This window comes from Cygnus atratus, chromosome 2 (genome assembly GCF_013377495.2).
Source record: "Cygnus atratus isolate AKBS03 ecotype Queensland, Australia chromosome 2, CAtr_DNAZoo_HiC_assembly, whole genome shotgun sequence".
NCBI lineage: Eukaryota > Metazoa > Chordata > Aves > Anseriformes > Anatidae > Cygnus > Cygnus atratus.
Window position 1 is genome coordinate 110719171 of NC_066363.1, and position 26593 is coordinate 110745763.

At 39.0% G+C, this 26593-nt stretch overlaps 1 protein-coding gene across 3 annotated transcripts in view; it reads left to right on the plus strand.

Moving 5' to 3' along the window:
* Nucleotides 1-26593, plus strand: part of MIB1 (MIB E3 ubiquitin protein ligase 1) — an 82198-nt gene that overhangs the window by 13512 nt on the left and 42093 nt on the right. For all 3 annotated transcript variants that reach the window (XM_035564091.2, XM_035564092.2, XM_035564094.2), the window contains exons 4-12: nt 719-823; nt 8351-8417; nt 13063-13267; nt 16700-16883; nt 17198-17342; nt 18211-18344; nt 19392-19499; nt 23326-23523; nt 26070-26221. In XM_035564091.2, the coding sequence (XP_035419984.1) occupies nt 719-823; nt 8351-8417; nt 13063-13267; nt 16700-16883; nt 17198-17342; nt 18211-18344; nt 19392-19499; nt 23326-23523; nt 26070-26221 (1298 nt within the window). The remainder of the gene's footprint in view (nt 1-718; nt 824-8350; nt 8418-13062; nt 13268-16699; nt 16884-17197; nt 17343-18210; nt 18345-19391; nt 19500-23325; nt 23524-26069; nt 26222-26593) is intronic.

A 26593-nucleotide genomic window follows, 5' to 3' on the forward strand; every position in this document is an offset into this window, starting at 1 on the left:
CCTAGCCTGTGTTGTCTGTGTGATGTACTAAACTAGAATTAGTGGGACTATTTGCAAGCTGAAGACATGTATAAATGCATATAAAGTGTCTTCATGATGGATATAAACTAGGAAAAGCAAAAAGCAGAAACAGTTTTCAAATAAATAAAGCTAAGAATAAAGGCAAATTCCGGAAGTTGATTCTTTGAGTAATAGAAGCGGTCTAAGAACTTGCTGCATGGCCTCATGACTTCAGAAATGTCAGGGAAAGTCCTTTTCACTTCCCTTCTTTTGTCCTGCTGTTAAACAAATTGGCTCAGGAAGTAAAACCTTGTCTCTGCTACTGCCACCAGGCTAATGCAGGTTATACAGACAAATTGGAGCAATTAAAACAGTTTTCATCCTGTTTTTCTTAGTGCAACACTAATTCTAGTAAGAACATGTCAAAGCATCATAAAAATAAATGTTTACGGTGCTGATTTCGTTTTGTACTTATGTAGCTAGGTTATCTACCAAATATATGGAAGAAAGATGGATTTACAAAGTACATACTTAGGCTTATTAAGACACCTAGGGAATGCTTGTATCAACAGATATGAAGCTTAATAAGATTTTTTAAATTAAACTCAGTAAAACTGCTGTATTGTGAATTTGTCTGAGGGGGTGAAGAAGATTCTAAGTTCACATCGTGTTTCTGAGTTTTTTTGGTTACATAAACACTTTTCTTATTTATAAATAGGTAACTGAAATCCAAGATTGGAGTGCGTCAAGTCCACATAGTGCAGCATACGTTCTTTGGGACAATGGTGCTAAAAACCTTTACAGAGTTGGCTTTGAGGGCATGGTAAGTATAAAAGAACATAAAGGGTAAAATGCTTGGAGGGGGAAGGGCGGTAAGAATAACGTGTGCTATTCTGCTGCTTTTGTAATATCCTTTGTCAGTGTGCTGCTATTAGTCAGGTCATTGTGAGTACAGCTGTATGGATCATGCATATGTATTAGGAGGAAAGTCTGATCTGGGAGTAAAACATAGGAGTGATTTGAAGTTAAGAGCTCCTTTTTGTCTGTAAATATTTACGTTGCATACATGATTATCTTACTGTGCTAATGCTGTGCTTAAATTGAAATTCAGAAAAGAAAAAAGCTTATTCATGAACTTTTTAAAGACCCTATTTTTTCTCAAGTTCACTTCAAATTTTGGTGTGATTACTGCAAGATTTGCAGTTTTTAAGTTATCAGAAACTCAGTACCCTCTTGTGAGCAATGCAGTGGGAAGGTATGGAATTACGTTACAACCTTAATTCGCTTTAGCATTACGTTTTTTGTTTCCTAGCTTCGACGGCTACTGCTACAGCTTTAGAGAGAAAATAGGTCAGACTCTAGCCTAAGTGCCTTCTGTTGCTCAGTTTTCTTATCCTAATGTGGGTCAGGGAAAGGTTACTTCGATTATCAACTGCTTATAACATCTTAATTAGCATTTTCTTTGCATGATTTTTGTTTGATACTGCAGAGGAAAACCATGTTAACTTAACAGTGAGGTGTCATCTTGTCAGATGTGTATTAGTAATAAGATCTTAAACAATGACTAGTTGGCTTTTCAGAAAGTGAAATTATTTACTTTTTAGCCTCACTTAAAGTAAAATACTTTCAGAATAAAAAAGAAAATAATAAATACCACTTTTGCAGTGAATGTATTATTTTAAGATCAGGTTTAGAAAGAATAAGTGCAGGTCAGCTTTTCTGATGCATGTTTTGGAAAGTTTATTTCTTCAGCCTGCAACAGGAAGATGCTAAGGGTAAAATTAAGTCCGAATTGAATGACATCCTTCTTGGTCCCTTCAGTTCTAAAGAATATTTCTTAAATGCTGGCAAAAAGGGGAGGGGGGGGAGGAGGTTACAGTATTACGTAGTATAATATTGTTAAAGCAATGGTTGGTGTCTTCTCCCTAATATTTGGTTGTGACACGTGGAAAAGGAGCACAATTACCAAAGCCTAGACAGAATGAGTTCAACTGATTTTTGTGTTGCAATTTTAGAGTTATGTTAAAATTTATGGACTGTCTAATAGGAGATATAATGCTATGGAATCACTAAATGTTACTATTGACCCCAGAACTACTACATTAAGATAAGCCATACTCTGTTCTGAAGTAGTTATTCCCTTAATAAAAATGTATTTATTATTTGTAAACAAACTATTCTTTTGCCAAGCTATTGCCACATAAGGAAGTATTAAATATTTCTCAAATACTTTATTAACTACATCAACTGCAAGCTGATGATGGAAAAGTAAAGGGCAGCTTTCCCCACAAGATGTGTACAAATAGAAATATTTGGTCAGTCAATTTAATAATTAACAAAAAAGAGCTGTTAAACTGCTTACGAAACTAGATATATATGCATAACATATAATGGATAATACATACTATATGTACATGCATATATAAAGGATAATTTGAGGCCTTGTATGTAGTGCTTAACTGATTGTAATCCATTTCTACACTCATTTTTACCTCTGTCAAACCCTTTCATCAAATGCAGTTTTGACTTCAGACAGAGAGGATTTTGTATATCTGTGACAGGCATTTGCATGTAAAGCTAGATTTTATAACTGATCAGTTGTGTGCCAATTTGTATGTTTCATTATGTACTGTTACAAAAAGCTGGCTAATAGACTGTCAGAAAGTCCATATAAAAATTGGGACAAACTTATCTGGGGACCTAAGAATTGATTAAGAATGTTCAGAGAGTGTGGAAACAATACTCAGTGTTTGCCCATGTAAATACAGCTGGGAAAAGACCCGTACTTGCAAATGAATAACACTTGACTCAGACACAAATGGAGCTGATTAAAGAAACACAGCTTATTATCGTAAGTCAGGGTTGCTTATTTGATAGCTGACAGGCTGCATCTGGTCCTCAGAATGAATCTATCCAGCCTGCCAGCTTTTCTGTGGGAGAGACAAGGATTGGCTGGTAGGGCAGCAGGTGCTGGCTGAAAACTTCCATTTATTTGTGATCAGATCCTTTGAGTTTTTAATCGAGTTTGCTGTTGCTGTGTTTACATATGAAGTGATCAAGGGTGCATCCTGTCTGTCTTTATGAAGTCTAGCATTTAAGTCTGGGTGTTTCTTCTGCCATGCTGATGCAGGCCACAAATCCCCAAACTGAAATCTGATTTTATGGTACTGTTAGGTTGAAAAACATGTTTGTTACATCCATAGTAGGAACCAAGTACAGTTGGCTAATATGGTTATCAACAGTGCTTGCATTTCATACCTATATGTGTATTCAGATTCTAGAGCCAGACCAAGCTGTTAACTGTGTTACCTATTTGAAGAATATATGAATGCAGCCTTTTCATACAGTGTAATCTCTTTATTGCAAATTAGAGAATTGAATGAGAAGATTGCAATTTAGCTTTTTGGACTTTTTTTTTTGAGTTTTAATTTCTTCATATGAAGCACATGAGGATGTAACATCCATTGGTTTTCAATAAGCATTATAATTCTACTACTAACTGGTAGAATGATTTTGCTATAAAAACTGAAGAAAATGGTTCCTCTAGCAGGAATGTCTGAAATCTGTTTCAGTATTTAGGAATTATTTCTGTGCTATTAAATTTCTTTGCTTTATACCACTTGCCTTTTTTGCTGTGATTAACCTCCTCCTCTTGTTTTTCATTATGGAGGATCTTCCTTTCATCTGTGTAGCCTCTGAAAGAAGTAACTGTAGTTATCATCCATCATTGTCACCATAATCTGTAAGCCATCTGTGTTTGTGTACTTTTTTTCCCACAAAAGTCTGAATAGTTGAGTGCATGAGGGAAGCTAATAAGGTTCCTGGCCCTTATGTTTTTGATGTTATTTTTAAACTTTGTTTCTGATCCTGGTTGGTGCCCAATTTCTAGTTGTCAGTATTTATTGGGTTACGTTTAAAGGATAGTCCTTTAAATTACTCTAGAGGATTTTAAGAGTGGTTTATTAGCGCACATTTTTAAAATACTAACAAGGCAGATCTCTTGTCATGCAAGGCATTGCAGGTGAGAGTTATAAAATATGTAGAAATGCTCTTTCTGCTGCAGTTATAACAAAGAATGTAAGTCAAATCTCCAGTCTGTTACATTGCCTCCAGTACTTCAAAAATGAGGAATGTAGGAAAGATCAGCAAGAATCCAGTTCACAAGCAGCTGTGAAATTGCTCAAAGAGTCAATTTTATCGTAATCCATGAATTTGTCTGGAACATTGCTGGAAGCATAGAGTTGTTGATTTCTATTATTAATACAATGGCTTTTTTATATATTGTCAAGCTGTGACTCCAATATAATTTAGAAAGTAGGGGTAGTTGTTTTTAAATTGAGAGAGGAGTGAGATGTTTATGTATACATATATACCTTGTATATTTATTTGCATTTGTCAGCCGACTTTGTTTTGCTTCTCTTCACGTGGCTTTATTTCTGTTCATTCTCCTGTAGTCTCAACCAAGCAAAATTTTTCATCTCTCCATAAGTGAGTTTCTTAGAAACATACTTCCCTTAAACAGAAATGCATTTTACATTTTTTTTTAATTTATCATATAAATCTCCAAGGAAGACAGTTGTGAATTTAAAATGATCCTCTTTAGAAACAAAGAAAGTTACACATGGAAAGTTTTTATAAGTACCTATAATCAATAGACCATTACCATTCAGTCCATTTAGTAAACCATTCAGTCAGGACGTGTCTGCATTCTGACGTCCTCTGTAAGAAGCTGTTGCTGTTGTTTTTACATCTCCTATCTCTTTATCATTTCAGTTATTTCTCTAATCTAATTTCTCCTTTTATTGCTTTCACTCTTCTCAGCTTCTTGAAACTGAAAAAGATTTCAGTTCATTTAATTTGAAATGCTGCATTTCTTAAAACTTTTAGCTAGAACTTCTGGATTTGTCCAGTCCCTCATTGCTGTAATCCAGTGACAAAGCTGCATGCCCTGGCTTTCCTCATTTGACCTGCGAGGGCATGTTTCCTTGCCAAAAGCATTTCTCAGTTTTGAGACTTAAAATGACCTTTAGAAGGGTGTGTTCCCTCCTACCTCAAACACCTGCAGCTGTGGCATGGTTCTGGCTGGTTTAACTGTCAGGTCAGTATTAATTTCTGTCCTGGTATTTACTGCTGATGTAGGTGCTATTTCACAAACATTCTTCTTTTTCTTAGCACACCTGGTCTCCTTATTACATCTGCAAACTTACCTCCCTGGTTCAGGTGGCTGGCCTTTTGTGTTGATTGGAGTAACTCAATTATTCCAATAGGCAGCTGCTCCTTCGGCACTGTTTTACTCTTCAAGGTCAGAGATGAAGGCCCTTTTTACACCATCTGCTGACATTGCTGTAATACACTTTTTTATTCCTTGAAGTTTTTATGATGATGAAATGGCTGGGTTTTCATTGGTATAATTGGATAGTAAGTCAAAGCCAGCTGTTAGATTTTCTGTATTTCCCATTTGGCTGAGATGATCATGATCTTGATGTAATCCAGTCACATACTGCTGAAAAGCAGAGTTTTTCAGCAAAGGTAGATGGTAAAAGAATGAAGATTGATGTAGGCAGAAACTGTCATTACCCACTGAGTTTTCATTTTAATGATTTTCTGCTTAACTGGGGTTCCTGTCTCTTCTCTAAGTATACATAAATTCCACAAAATCTACAGCTTGTTTTTCTGTTTCTTTTCTCAGAAGAGAGCCATTTTCTGAGTTCACTGAATGATTTCTACATTCAGTTAATGTATGAAAGCTTACGTTTTGTTTTCATCTGTGCATATTTGTCTCCATCAGGTATTTATACCTGACTCACAGCTGTTACTTCTGTTTCTGTGCACAACATCACAGTGAGTCTAAATCTTGCATTTCAAATTCTCCTGGTTTTTGGTACATTCCCCTTGGCACTTGTACACCTAATCTCCAAACGGTCTGCCATTTCAGTCCACCTACAAGACTGAGGCTCTTCTAAAAATCCCAGTGGAGGTCTCTGAAGGACAATACAGCAGCACTTTCCAAGTGAGGAGCAAAGCTAGGTGATGAGGTGATGTGGTGTCAGCTCGCTGTGGCCAGGCTTCGTGTGTGTTTGTGCCCCTTCCTTACTAGGGGCGCTCTCACCATGAGGTCCCTAGAGGAGGATGCCATAGTACCACCCCTGATTTTTGAATTAAATGACCTGGGCAGAAGAAAGCATGTTTTCATGTTTTCCGATTTTGATAAAACTAGTATCTGGTTTGCTACAAGTACAATTCTAGTTGCTCAATCAGTTTTCATGGTACTGAAGTACAAATAAGAACAGTTTCCTGTCATAAAACTCCTGTATTTTTTTTTTTCAAGGTTGGTTATGTTGTGTTTTATTTTTAAGGCCTGTATTATGTTGATGTTACTTTTGCTAGTAGTGCTGTTCACAAAGTTGTCAAAGGAACTCTTTGTAAATACAGTATATATGAGTTTTTTACTGCCTTAATCTCTGTCAGTGCCTCATCTTTCTGTGCATTTTGAGTCCTTTTCAATTTTTTGGTGAAGACATACGTGTTAAAAATGAACACATTACTTCGCTTTTCTGTAATAGATCACACTCTTTTCCTCCGTAGTAATCTGACATAGACTCCACCATGTTGCTGGAAGGAAGATGAGTGTAAAGCTGATGCTGGACATCAAGCTACAGCTTAGTTTCACACCCAAGTATATCATTATACTCCAGAAATAGCCTGCATAGTGCATGGTGCAGGCTGCGTAGTAAGAGAGAGAGCAGATTTGTAAGTTTTTGTGTTACTCTGTAAAAATCAAGGTATCCTAACTTGCTTCCTGAGAATTTCTGCCTCAAGATAGTAATTAGCCTTTTACTGAATATTTTATTTCTGCAGTTAGCTTTTTAGCCATTGTTGCTCTGTAAGTTAATGCTTGCTGTAACGCACCCGAACGTCACCTGGCTGCAAGGAGAACTGCGTAGGACCCTCCTGCACTCTGTGGTCGATGCTGTGAAGAAAGAAAAACAACTCCTGCACCTGTGATTGTCGCCTGGCCCAGGAGGCTGTGTTCAGGGGATGGGACCGAGTGCTTCCAGGCCCATTATGGGTCTGTGGTCGTCTGTCAGCTCGCCATCTGGGACGGCCAGCGCGGCCCTTTTGTCCCTGGCCGACTTGAAGCCAGGGCCTGCCCACCGGGTGGCAGCACGCTGCTGCAGGCCGGCTGTTCTCTGCCCAGCTGACTCCTCCTTTCTCCTACTTTGGAGAGCAGCTAAATCTCATTATTTCAATCTGGCAGTTTCTGTTGTTTTTTCAGAAAGTGATGGTGCGTTCTTCATAGGTCCGGGTCACTGAGGGAAGCCGGGTGGTCATCAATGCCTCCCTCAGTGACTTGGAAGACTCGAGTTTATTTTAATCCTTTTGCAGGAGTACAGTCTGTCACTAAATCCTAGGTGTGGAAAAAAATAATTTATAAAAAACATTTGCTTAGTTTGGGTTGATTAGATCGCAGCCGCCTGTCTTCTTTATTTCTTCCCCCATTCCCTTAGAATATTCTGACACATGTACAGACGGTTTCCAATCTCCTTCCCAGCCCATCATGCACACAAAATGCCCTTTGTTTAGTGAGGATTGATCCGTAAGGAGCAATGCCAGATGGTAGCCGTTTGGCTTAAAGGGTTACACAGAGAAAGAACTAGAGGAAGGGAGGATTACAGGAGCTCCCCTGGCTTTATGAATGGGAGCTGGTTATCACACTTGAAACTTCTGTCCCTCACATAATAAAATGATCTTTCTGAAGGCATATGCTTTTGAACTTTTATCTTTAAATGATCATGTTTAGTTCAGCTTAATTAAAACCCACATCCTTGTATTCTGTATGTTTTTCACAGGAACTTGTTCGGTTTTTAGAATTCAGGTGCTAGGTTTTATTCTCTAAATTCTTAAAATATATGTCAGAAAAATGTTTGGGAAGAGGGGACAGCACTGGCGAGCCTGAAATAATACCGTACAGAAAAGGCTGTGGCCTCAAGCACTGTCTGCAGTTACTTCTTGCTTTCTTTGCTTGTATTCATATGCGTTTTTTTAAGGATAACTATATAAAACAATGCCAAGGAGATGTGTTATTTTAATACCTTTTTGGGTTAAAAATTTGGTATCCTTTATAGCCGTTTGTATTGGTAAGTGTTACTCAAATCTTGAGAACGTCAAGGCTGACAACTTCAAAAGTATTTGAGCTTTTTTGCATCAGTGACTTTCACAGTGTGTTTTCTGTACACATAAATTTTCACTTTTCCTTAACTGAGTGTATTTCAATTCTAGTTTCACTGATTTATGTTAACCTGGAGACTCAGTCAGTGAGGACTAAAGTTGCCTTAATCTCTCTCCCTAGTCTGACTTGAAATGTGTCCAAGATGCAAAAGGAGGCTCTTTCTACAGGGACCATTGTCCTGTGTTAGGTGAGTTGAAGACAGTGTAAATTTGTTTTGATCCATGTTAATCATATGTAGTGTGTATTTCTCTTTTCAGCTGTAATCTAAAATGACTCCCCCTCATAGTGAACTGTAAATGGTAGTGTTTCTGTGCATTAATAATAAACTGTAATTCTTTCCTCAATGTTATTTGGTATCAATGTGCCAAATTGATGGCAAGGGAGCTGTTAAATGTTGAATGAGTAATAAATAGTCACATGTTGTGCACTGTATTTCTAAGGAGATAAACATTTGTGCATTCTTCTAAGACCTTTAGATATTCAAAGATGTTTAACAAAGTAGCATATACTCAGCCATAAACAAACCCATTTGAACATATAATTTAACCTATTATTTTGTGCTAATACTAGTATATGTTGTGAAAACCTGGTTGCAGTTTCCCACATCTGCTATTGCAGTGACATATTCCTCTTGTCTTAGCTGGGCTACAAATATGTATGGAATATATAATAAAAATAATTGCCACATGTTCCTTTTTTTTTTTTTTTTTTTTGAAATACAGGCAAATTGGAATAAAGTTTATGGATTACTTGGCATAAATTTCTCTGTTATCTTAATGTGTAATTTCCTTTGTGAAACATCTGGTCATAAAATGGGACACTACAGAAAATTTTGATTTTTGCACTATTGCTTTTTGACAGCAATGGTAAAAATGTAAAAACAGTAAAGGTTTGCCTTTTTTATAAAACAAACAAAAAAAGCCAATAATGTTGTCCAGAAAGCTGTGTACTGTCATGTAGAGGAATTGTTTGAAAGTAAAAATGCAAGTTATTCTGATCTTTGTATCTTGCTTGTGTACTTGAAATTAGTTTTGTCACTTGAGTCTGACATAAGTGGGAATGTAAAAGTAGAAATAAGTTCTTTATTACACACAGGTAAACCTAGGATCTTATGCATACCTTGTATTCGTTTTGGTTCATGCTTTAAAAGTACAGGTCTGTGCTTTCTACATGAGCTTATTTTGGGGTGATACCATGATTGAGTGCATGAATATTGATCACTGAAGTTAGTAGGAGGCTTTAAATTCTTTCCCTTCCACTTTATCAAGTTGTTCTTAAAGGATGACAATGAACTTTGTTCATCATTCTAACCACGTTATCCTCCATCTTCTCAATCTTACTCTTTGGTAGAACATCTGTCCCTTTCATTTGTATTCTAAACATGGTTCACAGATACGTTCATGCTGTGAATTTAAATCTGTACTTGCACTAAAAGCTAGGAAATTATTTTGGAAGCTTTGTGTTATTTAGAGTAGAGTACAAATAATAGTCCAGCAGGGGCCTAATTAAAATAGAGTAGCATGTAGTCAGGACAAAATACCGAGGCTAATTTTGTTCAGTACCTCCTCAGTGACCTTTATGATGAGGCAAATCCAGTCTCAGAAACTCTGCAGGTGACAGCAAATTGGCTGAGCCATGTAGTGGAAAGTAGAGCTTTAATTCAGAGAAATCTTGAGAAAGTGAAGAATTCGGTGAATGGAGACCTTATGGACTTCAACCAGAAGTGGTTGGAATGGTTAAAATAACCCTATGTACCAGGACAGACTTGAAATTTTGCATTCCTAAGTGAGGAGCCTTGCCGAGGAAGACACGGGTGTTGCAGTGAATACCAAATGTGATGGCAGTATGCCATCACTGCAAACAAAGCAAACTGCATAGGGGGCTATATTAGAATTACAGAATCATTCAGGTTGGAAAAGACCTCTGAGAACATCTAGACCAACCTTTAACCTAGTACTAACATGTCCACCACTAAACCATGCTACTAAGTTCTACATCTACACATTTCTTGAAGACCTCCAGGGATGGTGACTCAACCACTTCCCTGGGCAGCCTATTCCAATGCTGCACAACCCTCTCAATAAAGAAATTTCTCCTAATACCCAACCTAAACCTCCCTGACACAACTTGCGGCCTTTTCTTCTCAATGGTAATGAGGCTGTGTCCAGTTTGTGTTGACACTTTCACCCTCCGCACCTTCAGTTCAAAAAAGGTTAATAGAAACTCTAGAGGTTCCATCTGATGTTGGTTTGCCAAAGTGGTTAAGGGAGTGTGAGGACATGATTTACAAGGAGAAATAGCTGGGCTTGTTTAGTCTGGCAAGGAAGAGGTGAAGATATAATCCACTAGCTGTCTACTACTAATTGAAGGGTGACTGAAAATGCTCATAGAATTGTAGAATGGCTGAGTTGGAAGGGATCTTAAAGATCATGTAGTTTGAGCCCCCCTGCCACGGGCAGGGATGCCACCCACTAGACCAGGTTGCCCAGGGCCTCATCTAACCTGGCCTTGAACACCTCCAGGGATGGGGCACCCACAACTTCTCTGGGCAGCCTGTGCCAGTGTCTCACCACCCTCTGAGAGAAGAATTTCCTCCTAACATCTAATACGAATTTTCCCTCATGAAGTTTAAAACTGTTCCCCCTTGTCCTGCAATTGTCTGCATGAGCAAAAAGTCACTCTCCATCTTTTTTATAAGCTCCCTTTAAATATTGAAAAGCTGCAATAAGGTCTCCTTGGAGCCTTCTCTTCTGTAGGCTGAACATCCCCAGCTCTCTCAGCCTTTCTTCATAGGAGAGGTGTTCCAGCCCTCTGATCAACTTCATGACCCTCCTCTGGACCCGTTCTAACAGGTCCACATCTTTCTTGTGCTGGGGGTCCCAGACCTGGATGCAGGACCTCAAGTTGGGCCTCACAAGGTCCTTTTTAAAAATGGGAGCGATGTTTCCCTTTTTCCAGTCACCACATGGCCTGACTGCCAGGACTTTTCAGATATGAAGGAGAGAGGCTTGACAACTCCCTCAGCCAGTTCCCTCAGGACCCTGGGGTGTATGGCATCAGACCCCATAGACTTGTACTTGTTCAGTGTCATCAGGTGGTCTTAAACCTGCTCTTTGCTTATGGTGGGAGGGACCTTTCTCCCCCAGCCCTCATCTGCGGATTCAGCGAAATGGTAATACCAAAATGTCAGTTGTGGCAAATAGTATAACAACAAATTGTAGTAGCCTGAAGGTATGACTTGAGACGTTCAGGTCATGTATTGAAGAAATTTTCTGTAATGCCTACAGTAGCACTGGAAAAAGTTACTTAGGTTGTGGAACCTCAGTCCTTGGGTGCTTTCTGAGAACTGAGATAGACAAAGCCGTAGCTGACCTCAGATGGTCGTTGCTAGGTCATCTTTGTGTGGAATATCAGACCAGATAACCTTCAGATATCCCTTTCTCCAGTTAACACTTCTATAAATCTTTGCTGGTTTTGCTCTTTCTTCCCTGTCTAATCATGGCTGTCTCTGGAACGTTTGTCTTCAAATCATTAGTTTTCTATTTAGTGAGTTCTTTATCAGTAGCTTTTCTGTAGAAATATTTTTTGACTTTGTCTTTGCAGAATTGGCTGTTTCCATGTTCTGAGTGTTTTGTTGCAAAGGTAAAGGGTGCGGACTCAAAATAGCATTCTGTCTATAGGTCCTTTAACAAAGACCAGGGCAGAGAGAAGTCACTGTGACAACATGGGTGGTCATAGAAGTCAAAGTCTATTGAACGTGAGCATCGATTCATGGCTATGTTTCCTCTCTTAGCAGTTTCTTCTAAAGCAGCGTTGTAGTCTCTTCTTGACCATTCTGTCCTCTGCAGACTTTGAGTGCTGCAACATCTGGTGTGGATTTTGGTCTCTGGAATTGGTCTCCCTCCAAAGAATGTTATTGTCTCTGCGCATCAAACTACGTGTTTCTACTTATTACAGTGTGAGGACCCCTTCTCCATTATTGCTTCTTGCTTGGAAGAGGAGAAACACTTTTTTTTCCCCTTTAAGGCAGCAGTGTTATTAAAGGCTCACCCTCTCCTTTGCCACTGATGTTGCTGTTGAACTCCACCTGTGTGAGTTCTGCAGTTGTCACTCTTGCTCTTCAGTGGATGGTACCAGATACCATCCTCTTGTTCTGTCAGCGAGCAGATCTACAAGTTCATTCTCTCATCAGTTAACGCAGCTCGATGTATGTGGATGTATGCTGTTTTCCCCCAGCTTTTGACTTCTTGCTATGAAGTGTATTTTGAAAGCAGGCGTGGTTTAGGGAGAAGGTTTTTGCACAAAAATTTGTGGGTTTTCTTGTTTGCAGTTATATCCCCACTTACAAGGTTAAGGACTTTAATTGTTAGTCATTTTGGATAGTCTTTTGCCAGTGCTTCTCCTCATTCCACGGACTGATGCAATGTAAAAAAAAAATAAAAAAATTCCTTGGGCATATCTTTCAGCCTCTGAGTCAGTACATGGCACTCTGTATATGATGCCTCAAAACTATCAGAGCTAGTTGTTTTGATGCCTAGAACCATAGCTGTTACCGTCCCTGTTAGAGGTCATACTGGAGCCAGTCTCAAGTATTTATCATTTACCATTTTCACTATTTGCCGTGAAAACTCAATGAGAAATAGGTAATTCCATACCCAGAGATTCAGGGTTTTAACATATTTACCTCCCTTTTAGCTCTTGGCCACTACAGTTTCATAGACATGGAGAGGTCTTGTGGGTATCAGTTCCGTGTCAGAAATGAATTTGTGTTGTTTAGATTGCTTGGAAAATTAACGTGGCCATGTGAACATTTTCTTCTTCTTCCATTTCAGGTGAGCAAAACGGTAACAGAAATCCTGGTGGGCTGCAAATTGGTGACCTTGTAAACATTGACCTTGATTTGGAAATTGTACAGTCTTTGCAGCATGGTCACGGAGGATGGACTGATGGCATGTTTGAAACCTTAACAACAACTGGAACAGTTTGTGGCATTGATGAGGATCATGACATTGTAGTACAATACCCAAGTGGCAACAGGTTTGTTATATAGCCGTCATCACTGATCTCACGAAACTGTCTTTGCCTTCTGCGCTTGTGATCACTTGCTGCCAGAAACTTTCTTTTCTCCTTTTCTGTATATTAAGAATTCCCTGAGAATTTTTATATTCCTTTTGCAACGTGTAACAAGGACTTGAGTAATCGCGCAGCTCTCAGATCTTTAAAGATCTAAAACTTTAGGGGGAAAAGAAGTTTGTTTCCTCTCACACTTAGTGAAAGTTTGAGTCCAAAATAATAAAGCTGTGGAGTATCTTATTTCTAAGATAGAGCTTAATACAATATTTTATTTTTTTTTAATTACAAAGTATCCCATGTTTTTAAGGGGGAATGGTAATAGTAGTGTATTGTGGGGTTTCAGGAAAATGGGTTAAGATGTGAACTTCTTATGTTGGGGATGTCATCTAATGGTAGAATCTTTAAGGTTGGAAAAGACCTCCAAGATCATCTGGTCCAACCGTCCCCCTACCACCAATATTTACCCCCTAAATCATGTCCCTAGGTACCACTTCCAAACATTCCTTAAACACTTCCAGGGATGGTGACTCCACCACCAGGGCAACCCGTTCCAATGTCTGACTACTCTTTCTGAGAAGAAATTTCTCCTAATTTCCAACATGAACCTCCCCTGATGCAACTTGAGGCCATCTCTAGTCCTATCACTAGTAACCTGTGAGAAGAGGCTGACCCCCAGCTCCCCACACCTTCCTTTCAGGTAGCTGTAGAGAGCAATAAGGTCTGCCCTGAGCCTTCTCTTCTCCAGACTAAACAACCCCAGTTCCCTCAGCCGCTCCGCACAGGACTTGTGTTGCAGGCCCTTCACCAGCTTCGTAGCCCTTCTCCAGACATGCTCCAGGGCCTCCGTGTCCTTCTTGTAGTGAGGGGCCAAAGCTGAACACAGCACTTGAGGTGTGGCCTCACCAGAGCAGAGTACAGGGGGCGATCACCTCCCTGGTCCTGCTGGCTACACTATTCCTGATACAAGCCAGGATGCTGTTGGTCTTCTTGGCCACCTGGGTACACTGCTGGCTCATATTCAGGTGAGCATCAACCAACACCCCCAGATCCTTTTCTTCTGCACAGCTTTCCAGTCACTCTGCCCCAAGCCTGTAGCGCTGCATGGGGTTGTTGTGGCCAAAGTGCAGGGCCCAGCACTTAGCCATGTTGAACCTCATCCCATTTGCCTCTGCCCAACGACCCATCCTGTCCAGGTCCCTCTGCAGGGCCTTCCCGCCCTCCAGCAGATTGACACTTTTCCCCCAACTTGGTGTCATCTGCGAACTCACTGAGGGTGCACTCAATTTCCTCATCCAAGTCATCAATAAAGATATTAAAGAGGATGGGCCCCAACACTGACCCTTGAGGAATACCACTCATGCCAGCTAGATTCAACTCCATTCACCGCCTCTCTCTGGGCGCAACCCTCCAGCCAGTTTTTAACCCAGCAAAGAATGTACCTGTCCAAGCCATAGGCTGCCAGCTTATCCAAGAGAATACTGTGGGAGACCATGTCAAAGGCTTTGCTGAAGTCTAGGTAGACTATGTCAACAGCCTTTCCCTCGTCTACCAGGTGGGTCACCTGGTAATAGAAGGAGATGGGGTTGGTAAGGCAGGACTTGTCTTTCATGAACCCACACTGACTGGCCCGATCCTCTGATTGTCTTGCACGTGCTGTGTGATTGCATTCAAGATGACCTGTTCCATCACCTTTTCTGGCACCGAGGTCGGGCTGACAGGCCTGTAGTTTCCTAGATCCTCCTTACAACCCTTCTTATAGATGGGTGTCACATTAGCAAGGCTCCAGTCACCTGGGACCTCTCCCATTGACCAGGACCACTGATAGATGATGGAAAGCAGCTCAGCAATCACATCTGCCAGGTCCCTCAACACATTTGGGTGGATTCGATCTGGCCCTATAGGCTTGTGACAGTGCAGGTATAGTGGCAGGTCTCTTACTGTTTCCACCTGAATCATGGGGGGTTGATTCTGCTCCCTGTTCCAGACTTCCAGGTCAGGAGGCTGAGTACCCCGTGGGTAACTGGACTATTAAAGACTTATAAAGAAGGCAGTGAGAATCACAGCCTTTTCCTTATCCATAGTAGTCGTGTTCTCCACCGCATCCGGTAAAGGATGGAGATTCTCCTTGGCCCTCTTACTGTTAATGTATTTGTAAAAAAATTTTTTGTTCTTTTACCACAGTGGCCAGGTTGAGCTCACGCCTTTCTGATTTTTTCCCTGCATATGCTATCAACTTCCTTGTTCTCTCCCCGAGTTGCCTCTCCCTTCTTCCACTGGACATAAACTCTATTTCTGCTGAGCAGTGCTGTGCCTGATGCACCCCAGGGTATGGTTGGCCCTTCTGGCTGCCAGGGCTCACTGGTGGCTCTCATTCATCTTGTCATGAACCAGACCCCACAGAGCCATTTCTGCAGGGCTGCTCCAGCCCCTCATCCCCCAGTCTGTACGTACAGCCAGGGTTGCCCTGTCACAGGTGCAGAATCCAACACTTGCTTTGGTTGAGCTTCATGCAGTTGGTGATTGCTCAGCACTCTAATCGATCAATATCATGTTATTCGTTCATGTATTGCCCCTGGATATTGTTTGTTAGTATTGTGAAGTACTGCAAAAAAAAAAAAAGCTATTTTCCCAGCTAACGTGAGCTGACGGGGTGCAAGTACCATTTTGCCTGACAGTCATGGCTGCAGAGCCAGTCAGGGGAGCCAGTCTATCTTGTGGTCTCTTTCCTGACTTTGTACTTTATAGAGATCATCTGTTCCTTCTCAGTGAGATCAGACAGCTGAGTGCAAGTCAACCCCAGACTAAATGACACATAAAGGACACACCACTGTATTAGATACTATAATGTAATCCAGCATAAAAACAGCTGAATATCTGTAAACCAATAAAACTTACAGTACAAATGAGGATAGCTCAGTTAAAAATTGAGGTGCATCTAGGCCATGCATTTGATGGAGAACGTTTTTTAAACTGAACGTTGCATCTTCTTACTTGGGAAGGGGCAAAATCCTGAGTTCTTTCTTTGTTGTTCTCTTACAGTACAATTCTTTGTGAAACGATTTGAATCTTTCCCTTTTCAACAGACTGACTTGTCTCCTTCTTGCCCTGAAAAAATAAACGAATTGTGTAGCTCCTTTCAGGACTATAAAGTTGTTGTGAGCTTGCTTCCCATTTGTCTGGGAGGATATTTCTTCTTTGTTTCAGAAACATACATCTCTGAGGATTACCTGGCAGTATTAAACTAAAGAGCCACAGACGTGTATGGGCAAAAAAATGGTTAGCAGCATATATGACATAGTATCAAATTGCAGAGAGCTTTAGGCATACAAGGAGATTATTTTAAGCATACTTTCACTTCCCAAGTTTAGACTCTGCTTTAAACGATTCATTGTCTAGGTGGACGTTTAATCCAGCTGTTCTCACCAAAGCCAACGTTGTCCGAAGTGGAGATGCTGCTCAAGGTGCAGAAGGAGGTACCTCTCAGTTTCAAGTGGGTGACCTTGTTCAAGTATGCTATGACTTGGAGCGAATCAAGCTTCTTCAAAGAGGTCATGGAGAGTGGGCTGAAGCAATGCTTCCTGTAAGTAGTTGTATGTTTGGACTGTCAGAATCATACAACTCATATAATTTTTCTGATTGTGATTATTAAAGTACCTGGAGGTTATGGGAGTCAGTTGCGACTTTCTTCTAAGTCGGAGAAAGTGTACTTCACTAAGCAGGGTAACACTTGCTCAGCTATAGTAATCTGCCTAGCCTGATCAAACTTAGTTAAAGGGATTAGTGACTGTACTACTACACAACAGACTTCATAAAATCTGTGTTTTGTTATAACTTTCAGATTTCTCAGTATTTCATTTTTAGTATTATTTACACTTCATGCTTTCTTCAATGCAGACTTTGGGTAAAGTTGGTCGTGTCCAGCAGATCTATTCAGATAGTGACTTAAAGGTGGAGGTCTGTGGGACATCTTGGACATATAATCCAGCAGCTGTCTCAAAGGTGGCATCAGCAGGATCCGCTATAAGTAATGCGTCTGGTGGTAAGTTTGAAGAATAACCTGTAACGTATGTATGTTGAGTAGTAGTGTTAATCACAAAATTGTTAAGTACCAGTACATTATTTGTAAGTTAGGTTAATAAAACTCAGACCCAGGGTTCAGCTAATCCAACGTTAACTTCACAGAGAGATACAAGAATAAGCTTGCAGTGGGTATGGAAATGTTATTCAGTCTTCTCTTGATAAGATGTAAAAACTCCAAATTTATGTTTCTGTTTGGCTACAGTACAAGTGTAATGCAAGCTTGGAGGGCTTTAAAACAGTGCAGCTCCAAGGGCTTTAAAATTGAAGTGATTAGAAGGGACATTAGACTGTAATAGGCTCTAAGGCATGAAGAGTGTGTTACTGGGTGTAGCAAGCAGCATATTTGTTCCTTGTTTAAAAGGTGTTGTGGGATAACAAGCATAAGGCAGGAATTTGTTGCAAGCAGTTACTCAGGATAGCATTCTTTCCTTAAATGCATTGTCTTCAACTTAATTAGACAATCTTTAACTAATCACAGTGGGAGATTTTTTTTTTAGTCTAACATGAAGTTAAGCTAGAAGACTAAAAAAGCGTAATATATCAACATACATTTTTACCTTCTTCCCCCTCCCTTTTGTATTTCACAGTAGACAAGCTATTTGTGGTTAAATCAATTTTGTTGTGAAATACGTGATGCGACAGTCTCTACTATGTAAAGGATAATGGGGTGCAGTGTTTCCTCAAAACTGAATAGTAAATTAAAGCTGCCATTTTATGATGGTTTGTGTATTACTATGTATGTGTATTTTGGAACAAATTTCACTTATTTTTCTGTTCTTTTGTGACTAGAACTGTAATCTTAACTGTGCTTTGTTTAATAATTGTAGAGAGATTGTCCCAGCTATTGAAGAAGCTATTTGAAACCCAAGAATCTGGAGATCTCAATGAAGAATTGGTTAAAGCTGCTGCCAATGGAGATGTTGCTAAAGTGGAAGATCTGCTAAAGAGACCAGATGTGGATGTGAGTGTTCAGTTCTGGAGGGGGCTTGTTCTGGAGACCTGTAATACTAAAAGAAGTTAAGTTGTCCTAGATAACCCTTGCCAGACAGTAGTGTGTCTGGATAGAGGCAATACAACTGGTTCCAGTGTCTCTTCTATTTGTTGTCCTATGAAATGTGCTGGGGAATATATGAAAATGCTGCTTAGTACCTTTTTTCACTGGACAAGTTTTGTGTTGTGTTATGTCTGCTGTGAATTAAAATACCTTCAGGCATATGTCTTCCAGAGTCAGGGCAGAGAGTCAAACACTTGCAATTAGTGAAGGGTCTTCAACTCCTTTTGTTTCAAGATAAAAGGAAGGAGGTTTAGGTGGTTTTTGTGTGTGTTGGTTTTGTTTTGTTTTTTTCTTTTTCTAATTCATGAAGTAGACCACCTAATGTTCTTTGTCAGGTACTTTTTACCAAATTGTGTAATCACATAACAGTGAAAAATCTAAAAGAAAATGTTTAAGAATTATAGGACTTCCTTCAGGGAACATGCTTGGAAATCACGAGATGTTTTTCTCACTACAACAGAGATTAAACTCCATCAAATCTGAGGCGTAATCTGTAGCTCAAGATTACACAAAGCATGGTATTTTGTTCAGATTGACTCCTGTTCTTGACATAAATTAGAAAAGTATGATGAGAGAGAGCTGTCATCATTCTGAGAACAGAGAATTGGCATCATTCTGAGACATGTTCTCAAAATCTTGCCTTTACAGTAGCCCAAAGGTGATTTTTTTTTTTAAATCTAGCTATCATTAAGGTCGTGATGTTTAAGGTAAATCCCTTTGTTGCGTCTTTCCTTCAATCCAGATAATTCTATAAAAATGAAATGGAGATCTTCTCCTAGGAGATCCTAATGTATGTCAAAAAGACAGCTGTCTAAAAATAGTTCTTTTCATAGTTTCATGTGCTGTGATATGCTATTGCTTTAAGTTTTCTAAGACATTTGAATGTATACAGTGTCTCATAGATATGCATGTGTGTATCTTGCAGATGATCTCAAAGTATTAATATGCTTCCAGGTAAATGGACAATGTGCTGGACACACGGCCATGCAAGCGGCTAGTCAGAATGGCCATGTTGACATTTTGAAGTTGCTTCTGAAACAGAATGTGGATGTAGAAGCAGAGGTAAATTAAATATTTTTAAGATATACACTTTTTGTCCCTTTAAGTTTTAAACTTTGCTATGTACAGAAATACAAAGTGTGCCTGGTGACAGGCAAACTGTCTTTGCTTTTCTGGTTGGTAGCTAACTATTAAAAAAAAATGCAGTGTAATTGGAAATGTAGGGAAGAATGTTTTTAAAATAGTAAATAGCCAGGTTGCACAGAAATGAATAGGACTATATACAAATTGCCTTTCTTGGACAGGATCTTACAAAGCATCGTGTGTTTAGTACAAGATGTGTAGCTTTGTATTTAAAAGCTGCCATTCAGTGTGTGCATTTCTGTTTTGTGTGGGGGGTGAATGAGATGTGGGAGTGATGTGAGAGATTACTTTTCCTTTTTCTAGTGGCTATGAATTCTACAGCGCACAGAACTCTGACCATCAGGATATTGATTCCCTGTCTGCACTGATACCTTGTGTACATCTGTCCCTTTTCTTCCTCCTTGTTAGCTATTGGGAAATTAATTGCATCTTTTGCTGCCTATGATCAGTACTTGTAAGGCACCAAACTCTTTTAGAACAAATGTTTCCTCATTACTGTAACTGATTCCTTATTATATCACTATCTGCCTTTTGTAAGAAGGCAAAATGGATCTTAGGTTGTTCTAACTTTCACCTGAGGGTTAAATTTTGGCTTCATGGGGAGAAAACATCGCTTTCATTTAAGTAGTAATTTGCACCATCGTGCAAACTATCGATAGTTTGCACTATCTATAATAGCTCTATTAATGCTCTGTTAACTCTTCAGAATTACACAGAACTTATTTTGGCTTTCTTTCAGTAGTTGAACAATAAGCTGCAACTGCATTTTTTTTAATTAAGAAATAGCCTACTCGATAGCTTTATGTCTACTGAGAAATGTTTCTTTAATTATTTTTATTTTTGTTTTCTCCATTGGGGGAACATATGGGAAACATAACTACATGGCGGGAAACTACATACTGTCTTCCGTAATGTTCTTATCTAGATGTATTTTTGTGGAAATGTTTTTTAAAACAGTTTGATCTTGAATTTGCTCTAAGTAACAGGGAATTGTATACTAAGTAACAGGGAATTGTGTACTGAATACATTATTCCTTTTTTCCTGTTTGAGTCCTTTTTCTGCTTCCCTGCCTTGCACTGTCGAATGTGTGGGTCAGATAATTCTTTTAAATGTCACAGTGTGTGAAAACCCTCTTTTCTTACCATAATTACATTCCCAAACTAGCCTCCTGCTGAAAGTATTACAAAGGTTGAATACCCAGTTCTTTAACACCTTTAATTATGTGAAATATAATTCATATATAGAACCGTGTAAAGCTAGTATGGGATTGTAGTGGATGAAGCCTGGTAGCAGTAGGCCAGCACACTGCCTGTGGCATTCAGAGGAGGAAAATACTGTCAGATGCTGCATCTCCAACCTCAGATACTTACCCTGTTTCTTATATACAGTGTTCAGTTATAAGAAAGTTTCTGATTCCTAATTAAAGAAAGTTTGAGCAGAGAGTAATACAACTTCCAACTCTGCTTTCAGTTTAAAATGAAAGGATTTCTTGTTTAATTTTTTAGAATGATTGCTCCTGAGAGAATTTTCTACCAGCAGATTGTAATATTTGCATTTAACCTCTTTTATATGCATTGATGGTGTAGCCTTTGTTCATTTTGTGGAGCACAAGAAGGATCTGTCAAATTTCTCTTACTCAGAATATAAATTAAAGCTTAATAGAATGCTCAGAAACTAATAGTGGGCCCAGTCATTGTTTGGATAACAGAAAAACAACTTTCTGTGCTTGGGCTCTTAGCATTATATTAACATATGTTGTAGGCTTTAGAAGATGCTGCAGAGTCACCCCATTAAGCACAGAGCAAAACTTTAGTCTGTTTACTTCACTGTCTGTGGCATGGAAGCAATGAATAAAAATCCTTACTTTGCCTGCTTTGCAAACTATATTTATTCATGGTGACATTTTCTGGGGATGCCCTGGTGGTGTTGTCTCCTTTATGCTTATATCAACTTAATTTTGAGTTCAGGTGGCCTCTGTTTAGTCAGAAAGCATTTTGTTACTGGTTGGGATTTAGCTCCTGAGATTACCTGTTTTGCTGGTGAGCTAGAAATAAGGCATTTGTAATAATGCCCTTATTAGAAATAAGGGACCTCTACTCATTAAAGAATGAATTCTGTACGTTAAGATTTCATAAAACCATGGTTTTGTCTCAAAATTGGAATACATTAAAACTGTAAAATACTTAATTATATGGGGTTTCATCAGGAAGTATCTCAGTGAACTTTGCAGACTGTAAATACGAAAAGACAGAAATTACCACTTACCTCTAAATTGCTCTGTAGAAGTCAGTGTTGTAACAGTTTGACAGTGCTGCCATCTCCTAGGGATTGTTATAACTTGATGGGAAATACCAAAATGTTTCCCCTTCTGATCCTTTACCATACTGGATGAACAGCTTTGGACGCTTCTGACTGTTTGCTTGTATTAGATGATCCTGAGAAGGAGTCTTGTTATTTTGAAAGGCAATTTTGTAGCATGAGTTGATTCAGAAGGCATAAAAATAGCAAAATTAATTGAAGTTGCTGTTTACTGCCCTGAAGGTCTTGAAAATGGTATTAGCATTTCCAAAATGATGCATTTAGTAGCTAGCAAAGTGTACTTCCATCATTTTGTAAAAAAGGCTTTAAATAGTCTCATTGTTATTTTTTGTGCAAAGAAATTTATTTTAAGAGCTACTAATTTCTGCGTTGATGTAAAAGTGTATTAGGAGTGTGTTACACTAATAAAAACAACTTTAGAGAAACATTTCTGAAGGGGAATGGAATTGATAGAAGAAATTAGGCTTATTCAGTAAGGATTCTGTTGACATTTGGTGCACCCTTGATCAATCATGATTTTATCTCCTGTCTACAATTTTCAGTATTTTTCTATTGTCAAAATTAGATCTTGCAAATACATAGCAATACTCCACTGTGCATGCAAATTTAGACAGCTAGCTTATGGAAGTTATATCATTGAAATCTGTTTTATACCTTCCATTTTACTTTTTGCTTTTTGTATTCTGACATTAATGTTGAAATGACTTAATTATTTTAAATGTTTCATATAATCATAGAATGTCCTGAGTTGGAAGGGACCCACGAAGATTATGAAGTCCAAATCCGCTCTTCTGGATGTTAAAATAACCCTGACTGACAAATTTATGGTTTTCATTATGTAATTCTCAGTTTGGATGAAACTGAAACAAACTGCATTTAATCAGAGTTTTAATGCTGTGAAGGTTCATCATAGAATCAGAACCTCTATATAATTTCAGCACCAATCTCAGATTACCTTTGGAAAAGGTTTATTTACTGAAAACTAAGGCACATAACAAACCCTAATAAATACTAGCTTAATTATATGACCAATTCTCATCTTATACCATGATTAGGTAGGTATCTGTGGCACTTACGAGGTACAGAACAGGTTACCCTTAGTTACTGGGTGGGTGCTATTTTTTGTTATTTTTTTTTTTTGTTTTGTTGTTTTTGAGTTTTCTGTTTGGTCGTGTATGAGGGCAATAGTTGCATATGGTATTGAATGTCATAAAGACTGTGTATATTTTTATACAGAGATTCTTCATTCTCTATTATTTGTATTTTGATCAATTTTTTAATTATTTCAGTATTTGAAAGGCGTTGAGGTTATTTAATTCTCTTTCTTTGAAAAAATTGAGTATGTGTAACGGTTCAGTTTAAATTCATCATCTTGTTGAAAGGAAATGTGGAGTACACTGGATCAAAGTAATGTTTCTGCTTTAGGACAAAGACGGAGACCGGGCTGTCCATCACGCAGCCTTTGGTGACGAGGGTGCTGTGATCGAGGTTTTGCACCGCGGCAGTGCAGATTTGAATGCTCGCAACAAGCGGAGGCAGACTCCACTTCATATTGCTGTCAACAAAGGTCACCTACAAGTTGTGAAGACTTTATTGGACTTTGGCTGCCATCCTAGTCTCCAGGTAATGTAAATGGTGATATAGATTCACTTTTTAGGTATTTAATTTTGATTTGCTGTGTGTGGATGCTGTGTATAGGTGATAGAAGAATTATGGAAAATGGGGCTGAAAAGAACAGATCTTGTGAAGTTATCTGTCCCAGCCTCTGTCCTAACATGATCAATTGTAATAAAAATGTTCTTATATAAATTTATTTTCTTGACAGCCAGATATAGGCACCTGACTTATTCAAACCAGTTCGTGTTAATTGGTATTTTCACAGACTGTAGTTATCTGTAATGGTTAACTTTTTCTCCTGTTTAACTCCTCCTCTATTGAATCTGCAGCTGTTTGCTCCTTCTGCAAGCCACAGCTTTGCATTTTTTCTGGCTGGTGATACTGTGGAATGTTTCATTAAAAGAAACCTTTCTTTAAGAATTGACCTATCATTGTTAAAACTGTTTAGCCAAATTCTCTTTTAAATTTAAATTTTATCTAAAAAGCAGTGATGTATAGGGCCTCAAGTACCATAATTACACAGGGAGTGAGTTTTATCCATAATTAATGCGGCGGAAGCTGCGACATATGAGTGCAGCCTCCTGTTGAGAAGGTAGAGGAGAAACCAGCTGTCAAATAAGCAGGCATCCACATTCTGCAGGAGCTGAACGCAGCCGCGTTGTGAATGCAGTGCATTAGTGGAAGAAATCAGAATGGTGAAGTTTGAAGAGGTTTGCAACAGAAAGAAAAAGCTGTAATGTCCTGGGAAAATCAAGATATATTGTAATGACACATTAATTCTCTTGTTCTGCCACAATGTCAAAAAGCAGTAGGATTTTTGAAACTGTATATCTGTGTAACAAAAGATGAGCAAATTTTCTTAAAATTAGCAAATATAGTGATTGTTCGTCTGCTTTCACCTGGCTTTGCAGGCACTCGCTTGATCTTGCTGAGGGATGAGCTGTGTCAGCTATCCAGACCCTAGTTAGTATTTGTTGAACATAAGATAAATAAGGAGTCTGTTGGGCTGAGTCCCGTAAAGGGTGGCTGTGTCCATCATGTAATGATGGATGAGATATGGATAGCCAAAGTGGGTATCTCGAGTTTAAATTATAGAAGCGTGTTTGGTTTGAAAAGCTCAGTAGAATGGTGCTATGAAACTCCACCTGGAAAATATAATTGTCACTGAAAATACTGAACTTTCAGATCCTGCATGTATGCAGAGGAACTCTCATGCGCAAGTCTGAGTTGGTGATTGATTTTGGTGGATCAGAGCACAGGAGGGTCAGACTGAGGCATGACTGGAATTTAACTGGCCAGCACCCTACTGTTTAACCCAATTCACTGTGTAAACAAAAATGTATATTAGCCTACAAACAGTAAATTCAGGAAATAGGATCAATTAAAGTGAATAAAAGCTGCATAGTTTAATTCTGGCAAACTGGTTCACACTGGTTCAAGTATTTCTGCTGTTTGGCACTTTTTGTTTAGCAGTTGGTGATTCTCACTGTAAAGTTGGTAAAGATTTGTTTTCATACTACAGTGTATTGCTAAAATGTTCAGTTCCTGTGTTTATCAGTTACCAGCTGAGTCAGTGTCAGTGACAAAAGCCTTCCTGACTTATATGGCATTAGGATTTTACTGGAAGCATAAATCTGGAGAGTTTGCCTATAGAAGCAAATAAGCATAAATGGATGTGTTCTCTGACTGTTAGTCATGGGGCATTCCTTTTCAGTTCTACCATCTGAGTCCTTGAATAAATAACGTACAAATTACTTCTAGGAATAAAAAGTATTTTCCCTTTTTGGGGGTATTTGAAAAATACAATGACAAGCTAAAAATATGAGTTATTTGCCTTCAATTATGCACTGAAATATTTTCATGTACCTTGCGTAATGTAATCTGGTATTAGCCATAACAAGTTTAAAAGCTTAATATTGCTTGTGATATTGGCCTTTGCTTCATGGAAAATGATGTGCTTCAGTTAGAACAGATGTGCCTAAGTTTATTACTTGGGCTGCGTTTTATTTTTTGTTTTGCTTATGCTTTTATTTCGTAGTGTCTTTTTTGGTATTGCCTTTTACACGGTTAATTACTAGTTTGGTCTTAGCCATCATCACTCAGAACTGCCAGCCTTACCCCTCCTGGCTGGTCTCCTCTGCTGGGTTAGTCTTTGTTGCTGTCCTGTTACTTAGAAATTGTAATTTGGGCATCAGCTCAATTTGGGTGTGAGGCACGGGGAAGCTGATGCCTACACCAGTGTCCTCAGTTCTGTCAGATGGACAGCGTACTTGAACCATTTTTGGAGTCCATTGGTTTGGAGTTCTGAGAGCTGGGTAACCACAGAAGGCTGGGAGCCCAGGATTGGGATTATTGGGATTGCCTACTCAAGGGTTTGCAAAACCAGAGCAGGATCAGAGGTGGCTTGCTCTGAACTCTGCAATATAGCCCCACTTTTAGGCACGGAGAGCTGTTGCGTGTTTGTGTAGTCAGTTTTCTTAGTGATATTTAAGTGTCTTTTCTCTTTAATGTGGATGCACGCAAAAACTGATGGGAGCTGTTTCTGGCTTCAGGATTCTGAAGGTGACACTCCACTTCATGACGCAATAAGTAAGAAGCGGGATGACATCCTGGCTGTACTGTTAGAGGCTGGAGCAGATGTTACCATCACCAACAACAATGGGTTTAATGCTCTGCACCACGCCGCGCTACGAGGAAACCCTAGGTAAAGATTGGTTTTTAATGATTATTTTGTCGTCATTTGTAAAAGGAAGGCAAGTGCATGGGAGTGTAGAATCATGGTATTCTTTCAAAAGATCCTTAAACCTGCATATAATTGTATTTCTTAGGTTTTGATGTTGCTTGGGTAGGAATTCTTTCTAATAGATGAGTAGCTATGATTAGAATGAAACTACTCATCCGCTCAGTTCAGTGCTGTGTTGAAGCATCTCTAGATCTGTGGGAAACTTAACGGTAAAATTTTGCAAATGAAAGTTTTGACAAGTGAGAAGTTAATAAGCATGGTCTTGAGAAAGCATTTGTAAAAATGTTCTTCCCAAATATTGAAATTGGGAAAGGGATTTGAGTTTTTAGAAAT